General features: G+C 36.1%; 1 protein-coding gene across 1 annotated transcript; it reads right to left on the reverse strand.

Annotated features, from left to right (window-relative positions):
* Positions 1–1,054: 1,054 nt before the first annotated feature.
* Positions 1,055–7,391, reverse strand: LOC143460554 (putative exonuclease GOR). The gene is made up of 8 exons (XM_076958120.1): positions 4,271–7,391; positions 4,040–4,178; positions 3,753–3,858; positions 3,533–3,634; positions 2,733–2,848; positions 2,467–2,605; positions 2,262–2,382; positions 1,055–1,944 (listed from the first exon to the last, which is right to left on the reverse strand). Exons 1-8 carry the CDS (start codon positions 4,389–4,391, stop codon positions 1,868–1,870), a joined length of 921 nt encoding a protein of 306 aa, XP_076814235.1. The 5' UTR covers positions 4,392–7,391; the 3' UTR covers positions 1,055–1,867.
* Between the last annotated feature and the right edge of the window lie 1,387 nt (positions 7,392–8,778).

An 8,778-nucleotide genomic window follows, 5' to 3' on the forward strand; every position in this document is an offset into this window, starting at 1 on the left:
AATTGATTACTGGAGCAGTTGTTACAGCAAACGCTCTATATTTTGACTGGAAAAAGTTGAAAGTTTCAACGAGTTTTTGCAAGCAGTGCAGTGGCAAAGTAAACAAGAAGTTAATAATCTAAATTAAGATATTTGAATATTTTTATCACTTAACTAACAACAAGCCCCAAACTACAGGATATATTTAAAAAGACATAGCAATGACACAGCAGACATGAAAAGCTGTTTGACCAGACAATTGATATTTAAGGTATAACCTCTGTGACAACCAATACGCCGCGTGTGGTTTTCATCCCCGGTCTTCCCTATATAATTAAGTCTTTAAAAAAATTAAACTTAACGTAATCTAACAAATCTCATAACTTCAACTTGTATCATATTTGTTACGTTTTGCTGTTCTCACTCTTAGAATTACAGGCACATGTTTTATTTAAAAGCAGTTAAGTCAAGTTTTCGTTCACACAGCTCATTTCAGGAGCTCCAATACCAAACTGTCAGCGCCACTACTTGTCGGACACACGTCGATAAAAAGACACATGTCCTTAATTAACCACGGAAACGCGCAATCGGCCGCAAGGGAGAAACGTAACAGATACAGGGCAAAAACAAGTGTAACATATTCCTCACTTACAACTTTCTTTGTGTCTACAAAATAAATTTATTTTCTTTAATAAATCATAAAGTTTCTTTAAACCACCCTCCTCAAAACTCGTTAAAAATCCACCTTGAATCCAAGATAAATTCAAGGAAAAAAATATCTCCACTCTACATACTCAGAAAGTTTATCTTTTTGGTAAATATGTAATTTCTTCTCACATCGAGTTCCTTCTTTTCAAGACGGAACGGAATTGTTCAAAGCGTCTGCGGCAATTTCTTGCCATAACTTGCGGCTAATCATTAGCTACAGCAGCTTTAAAAGTAGTTGCTGTAATACTCACAGATCTTGCGCTGACTAAAGCCGATTTTACAGGTCAAAATGAAGACTTTCTTAGTCTTTAGTTGTGTCACTAGTTCATCTTGTGTGTGTGGTATGGACAGATGAACTCTGTACACACTTAATGAATTGAACTTTAATGTTGTGAAAATATGCCTCATAATTAGCTATACAAAAGGTAGCGTCCTTGCTTAAAGTACATGCAGAATAATATACAACACTCTAACATACCATAAAAAAAAACAGGATAATACAGTAATACTGATCTCGTAGAGTGATAGGTTATAAAAAATCTTAAAATAGGGAAGTAGTGTAGCCTAAACGGAAGATAAGTTTTAAAACGACAGTCTACAGAAAGAAATACACTAGTTAAATATCTTTGAATATACTGGATTGGCCTTAAATACAAAAATCGTAAGTGCCATATAGGCGACATTATAAAGTACGAAATAGTTTCGAACACATTAAGAAGATAGAAATATCTTCAAATGGGTTTGGGCCTAGATTTTTTATAACGTGATGGATGTATTGCCCAAGAGAAGGGTAACGTCTTTGTGAAAAGAAATGAAAGAAACGCCACTAAATCATTTCAATTATTCACACTTTAAAAAGATAAAGAGTATTCCAAATTATCTCAAAGCTGGAGAAATCCGTCTAATTCAGCACGCAACCTCTAGAAATATTATATAATACCGGTAGATTACTACTCATACTTTATGTGGAATCACAATGACCAGTTTGTGTGTGAGTGCTTTATACGTATTAATTATATAGGGTGAGGACCGTATCTATATCGTAAAAAAATTAATAATAAAATATCGTAATATACGTAATAATCGTAATAAAAATTATGGAATATGGCAATCAATATTGATAACTATATTGTAATGAAAAAACTACATTAATTAAGGATTTTCTAACAGATTTAACGTGTTATTTCATATTCAACTTCCGCTTCAACAACTTCACACAAGCCGAGGCATCTTCATGACTGTCGTGACCCCTGGCTCCTGAAAGCAAGTCGATTGTGATGAAATGTTGACATGAACTTTAACACTGCCTGATAACAAGTGTCCGCTGTATATATAGTGTGTATAGACTTGTTGCATCGGTGGTACAACACAATACGGCAATAAAATTACTCTAATGTGCAGTACATTCTAATCGATATTTGGCAAGGGTTGAGCTATATTCCTCTGTACTTGCACTGGGCTGTACCATCGGAAATTACCACGAATTAACGTAGCTCGTCTTGATACGAATATTTACTAAGTTGCTGTAAAATATGAATATGATGTCGTATAATTTTGTAAGAAAATACTCATACCCCCGTCCTGTATCACTATGCCAAGGTGGTCCGAAGCCAGGTTACGTAGTGCTCGTTTGTAGGGAGGCCCGCGACGATGAGGATATAACACCGACGTGTCAATCACGTTGTCATGGATGATCTGGTCGTTATAATAATGGTTGATTAAGGAAGAAATTAAATTTAATCGGAAATAAAATCACATTAAAACTGTAAAAAATGTTACTCGCAAAGCTTTGAAATCGCTGTCCAAGCTGTGACCCAAAAATATTGTTTTAGAAGAGAAGCGTTTCTTAAATTCAGCTTGCACGTCCTTAAGTGTGGTAGTGACACCTCGAAGATGCCATTCCTCAATTCCACTCCATCTGCGTTTGAAGTAACAACAATAGGTTAGTTAGCCTAAACATGACAAACCAGGAAAAATAGGAGAAAAAAATTTGAAAAGTCGAAAATTAGTTGACATCTACGAAGTGTATAAACCTTTATACGTACTTTGTGTTATAATCGACAATTCTTCCGTTAGGCTGAACGAATGAATCGTAAACGAGACTGCAGTCACGATCGACGACACTTACACGCGTTAGTTCCAAACCATTAACAGTATAGCCCTGTGTGGGACAGAACATGTATATATAATAAACAGTAATCTTTAATGTATAAATTCACGCAGCCCACTTATAAACGAAAGACGAAGGATATTGTGCATCATAATTAACGTAATACAGGAGTGAATGAGTAGACTACATGGTTTAACTTTGTTAATTACGCCATTTCCAAACTCCAACCAACCCTATACTATACTATTATAATTACTATTAATCTTTTATATTGCTTAAGTTCAGTTTATAAGTAGGAGAAATTGGTGACGCAAAAAATCAGAGGATGGCCGTGTGACAGGAAGAGATGGTGTCGTCATGTTTATCGAGAAGAGTCTTATGAAGAACGCCCGTTTATATTTTATCTTAGGAATAAGAATAACAATGGGAAAAACTATTAGAATAAAACCATTACGAAATGGTGTAGGACCATACCATAAATGGTGGATAAGAAAACGATAACTTACATCTTTGATGGAATTACTTAAGCCATGTTGCAATTATTTCGGGAAAGATATGGCATTGCCAATCATGGACAGCGCCACCTAAACCTATTACAAGCGGTTTCAAACCCATGTTGGTTGCTTGCTTGTGTTGGCATCCAACCAATAGCCTATACACCATAAATTCGACCCTATGAAACTATACCACGTTGTCATGGTTGAAAAGAAGAAAATAAGAGCTAGAAAAAATTACCATTTCACAGTCCACGGCGTACACTACCGGTAACGAATCGTTTTTCTCAGTGAGTCTGATATAACCACTGCAGTCAGCAAAATTGTCACGGTGAACGTGATTCTATACAGAGTAAGATATTGAGCAAATGTGACATGTTTATGCATAAAAACACTTGCTTTTTATAGAGTTGAAAATACCATCCGATAATTACATCAATTTATTAAACATTGCACCGCACCTTTCCAGCATTGCTGTTTCTTCCAGCGTTGGGGCAACAATCATTCAAGCGTTCGAATTGGCCGTTTGTCATCACAAAATTTCTTTTGCATCTATAGCAAGTTTTACTGCAACAGAAAGAAAATTGTTGTGATGAATAATACATACAGTATCAGTTCTATTTCAAATCTCTATTGATTTAGCCTATATTATAATTCGTACGAAACATAGACTAGACACGTTGATTGCCTGAAGTTTCCCGTTTTGTTAAGCAAGGTTTATTTGTTGTAGTTTATCAACGTATTATACCTTGATTTGTTATTAATCTGATGGCTTTGACCTCTCAATTCACAAAATTCATCCTGGTCAGAAGATCTTGGAAAATTGTTCAAGTGCAGTTGCAAGTCTGTGAGCATTAACCGCTGTGCTTTTTCGTAAAACAATCTGTCTGTAAAACAAAAAGTAGTATATCGCAGATCATGACGTTTGTTTCAAATATAATTAAATATGACTTCTTCCACAAGGCAAACTTTATCGGACCTTTTTCGTTTTCAGGCTTTTCGAGTTTAATACTTTTGTTTGGTTCATCATCTGTTGCCTGTGCCGCTGTCTGGTCGACGGCAATGTCATTGCTTTTCCTTTTAACTGAAACACTTGCCATTGTTTCGTAGTCTGTCCAGCAAACTATACTACCACATGTCTTCACAACAAAGGCAACTAAAACTTATCACCGTGATTGCAAATTTTTTAGTTGCCCACTTAACTCTGTAAACATACTGTGTAAGTTGCTATAAAATTTGTTGTCTGACAAATATGAACCGGCAAATATTTGAGGGCGAGTAAGCACAGGAGAAAATGTATAGGCATTGGTAAACATATTTATACAACCAATGCTATTTAATTCTGTTAATTATCTAATATAATTCTGGCAAATTAAACTCGTAATCATTGATAAGCTGATGTGCAATAGGTACAATTCAATACCATAATACACAAACTGCACACCGCAAATGTAAAACAACCGTTTAGACTCCTTTGTTTCTTCGGCAGCGATGTCTGGTTAATGAATCACTTGTCCGCGTCGATAAACTCCGCCTGACTTGACTTTAATGAAGACGACGTGTCCTTCTCTGCCAGCACTAATAGCAGACATACAATGAGATAAAATTCAAACTAAAACGTTTATACGAACTCGTGAAACATAAGACATTCTGTCGTACAGTACAGCACAAGCATTTATATAGGCCGCCCAATGATAACTATATGTGAGCAATGCACCGAGAAGTCCGAAACGTTAAAGGAATAATGCCATGTAGCGTGACTGGGTGGCACTAAACGTTTCACTAGTTTCCCACTGCAAATTGCCTTTTACCCCTTTACTTGCCTGTCCCAGTCCACCCATCCCTTTCAACAACTGCATACCGTGATGAGCTTAGCCGACATTATACAAAGAAATTAGTGGTTTATGAAACTTCCTATCCTAAAAACCCCGGTCTCTATTTGTGGCAGCTGCTCATCTATAAGATACATTTTAAATAAATTTCTGCACACTAGAATTTAATAAATGCCTTAAATTTGGGAGGCCAAATAAAAAGCCTTTTAATGGATTAAATATATCTTCTCATAAGAGCTTGTTGATGACTTTATAACTTTCAGTGCTTCCAATAATCATGACATCATTGCTGATGATTCCGCATTTATCATTTCCACTACGTCAAGCGCATTTGTGAGTCGTTGTACAGTATATTGCAGTCAAGAAAAATTTCCAAATTGAAGCATTGGGTAAACAAAACTCGTGTCAACTCCAACTACCTTACGGTAGTTTGTCTGGCAAGCTATTATCACTGGTCAACACGATTTTTTATGCCAAAGATTTGACAACGATTTTAGGCTAATTTGGGGTCGCTGATTTCAAAAATGGCAATCATTTTTCTTAATTGGCTCTAGTTTTTGAGATATTTAGATTTTTCACTTTCGGAAATTCCACTCATATCACATATAACGCAATACTAGGTTTCAGGTCTCAGCCAACTGTAATACACTTGGACAAAAGCCAGTAATATAGTCAAATGCATAAATATCACAATACTAAATCAATCAGTGCGTAATAAGTCTATTTTTATATATAGTTGCTGGTGAATCGCTTTTTGTATGACATTCTTTTATGGCGGACGTCAGTACAATAATGCTGAAAACACCAACATTAGTCTGCCATCATGTTTTTCTCCCATCTGCTCTGGTATCTTTCTTCCAGCACCTTTATGTCCTGATGAAATCTCTCCCCTTGTTCTTCAGAAAAATCTCCCAAATTGTCAGGAAATTTATCCAAATGGCTGTGGAGATAGTGCACTTAAATGCTCATATTTGCCCCTACCTGTTGGTAGGCCTCGAGCATATTTTCCACCAGCTCTGGATAGTTTTCTGCCTTGTGGTTTCCAAAAAGTTCTTCGCCACAGACACAAAACAAGACCAAGCTTTGAATTCCACATTGTTCATGCTTGTTCCAAATTTGAATGATTGATTAATTTGCGAATTTGAGGCCCATCAAAAATGCCTGCTTTCAATTTTTCGATTGTCAGTTTTGGAAAACGTCTACAAAAACTTTTACAACAATCACATTTGCCTGACATGGAGAGGTGGTAAAATGATCTTCTTTCTTTGAAACAAAGGTTCTTTAATCACATTTGCTTTACCTACTTTCAGGTCTTCTCTTGTGAACCATGCCTTTTTTACCCAGTGCTGGATTTTTGCCCTGCTGTCCCACAAGCACATAAAGCAGGGGGATACTTAGTTTATCCACTTTGCTGCCCAAGCAAAAAATTTCACCATCTTTAAGTCAACACAAATCGACCACTGGTGCTCAGCATAGCAGATCTTCCGTACAACTAATTTGATGTTTTCATACTCTTCTTTCAGTTTTGTAGAGATGTAGTTTTGTAGAGTTCCTCTTCTCTAGTCCGGTAAGCTGTTATCTTTGCATCCGCCTTTAGACAGTTCTTCTCCTTCAGTCTGGAAGCTGAAACCTCAGATGCTTCTTTTGATAAGTTAAGGTCTCTGATAAATTCCTTTTGTGTGAACTGTTCGGGAGTGGAAGAGCTTTCTTCGTAATCAATAAAACTGTCACCATTTGCTTCACTATGTTTCCATTCATGCTTTTCCTCAATATCTGTTTCTTGAAAATCTGGTACTGATGTAAACGCAGGTACGGGAATGCTTTTGCAGTGCTCAACCGGTCGCCTTACTAACTAGTTTTAAGAAGAGTAACGCTTTATACACCTGCAACTCGAAAGAAGCAAACTCGTTCAAGGTCAGCGATTCTTGCCTTCAGTGCATTAAAAATTTCAAGAAATCAGGAGAAATTAGCGCATTTTTATCAGTACATCAACAAATAAGGCAGGTTTATTTAATAAGAATCATAATTGAGTCTATTCTGAGGTTTCATACCAAACGCAAACAATGACGTGATAGCTAAAACACTGTCACTAATGCCAGAAATAGTGAAAAATGCTGAAATAAAGAAAATAACTATATCTCGAAAACTAGAACCAATTCAGCAAAACCAATGCCAAATTCGGAATCAGCGACCTCAAATGACCCTAAATCCGTTGAAACATCGCTGGCACCTCAAAAAAAATTTTTTTTTGTTGGGCAGTGAATTATCAATAGATTTTCACATCAAAAGCGCCAAATTTAAAGTTTTTTTAAACATTTTTAATTGCTAGTTAACTCACTGAAGATAGTGTGAGGGCTACTTTTAAGTTTGTTGCCTGACAAATATACGAGCAAGTATTAGAGGGTGAGTAACTAAACACCTAAAATGCAAAACAATCGCTTTGGCTCGTTCGTTCTTTCCGCCTAAAACATTACTCTTAACTCTGGCACTTTGTTTATTAGCTTAGGTTGAACAAGTTAATTTTAAATTGTAATTAATCTAAAATCTATAGAGCTGTTAACATTTTTAACAGCGCTAGTAACGAATCACTTCGACTGAAAATCAGCATTAGTTCCCAATCAAAGCTTACATGGAACGTAGCAGAGTTGAAACTGATGTTTCTTAGGCGGTAGTTTCCCTAAAAAACAATCGATTTCTTCACCTAGTATGATGTCTGAGGGTGTTATTTATTTTCACCATTTCATAAGGAGGGCGGAATTGAAACTCTATAGCTATTATACTCTATCGGTAAACTAAAAACAGTCTAAGATTTCACATAAAGATGCTCGACAAGCTGGGTTCGAGCTTGTAACGAATCATCCAGGTGTGGTGCTGTTGGTATTGTGACGATTACGTCACGAGTCACGAGTTGTTTTCGAGATGTTTGAAATTTAATTTGAGATCTTGCAATTCAGTTGTTGACCAGACTTAAATTCTTCTTAATGACGTCAGATAATTTCCTCAATTGAACTGGCGTGTCACATATAAATACCGATGTGATGTTTGCAATCTTCCCTTTTTACCGTTCTCACTTGTTACTGAGCGCAATGTAACATTCAGTAAGCTTTGCCCGAAGGTGAAAGCCTTCGTGTCCGATAATAAATAAAATGGAACTTTATCATTTAGTAATATACATAGACAGAATTAAGCAATTAACAGCATAGTCACGCAATTTGAGAAATGAGAACTCATATCATCGAAGCAGAAGTAAAACAAGTTATCAACGTTCAATCGTCCTCGCTCATATTCAAACAATTACCGCCAGCATACGCGGTCTTTATGACAGATGAGTTTGTTGTGTAATACTTCACACAAGTAGTAACTTACACAAACGAAATTTTATTTGTCATAGTATGATAATTTTTTTTATGGTATGATGGTATGATAAAGTCTTTGCACGAATTTCTCGGCGTTGGTCTCACATTTTGTATAGGTTTTATTGTTTTTTGATTTTTAAATCGTATTGCCTGATAACAATATACGGTAAAAGTAGTGTTACGTTTTGTTGTCCTCACTCTTAGAACTACAGGCACATCTTTTATTTAAAAGCAGTTAAGTCAAGTTTCCGTTCACACAGCTCATTTCAGGAGCTCCAATACCAAACTGTCCGTGCAAC

Source organism: Clavelina lepadiformis, chromosome 5 (genome assembly GCF_947623445.1).
Source record: "Clavelina lepadiformis chromosome 5, kaClaLepa1.1, whole genome shotgun sequence".
In the NCBI taxonomy this organism is placed as follows: Eukaryota; Metazoa; Chordata; class Ascidiacea; order Aplousobranchia; family Clavelinidae; genus Clavelina; species Clavelina lepadiformis.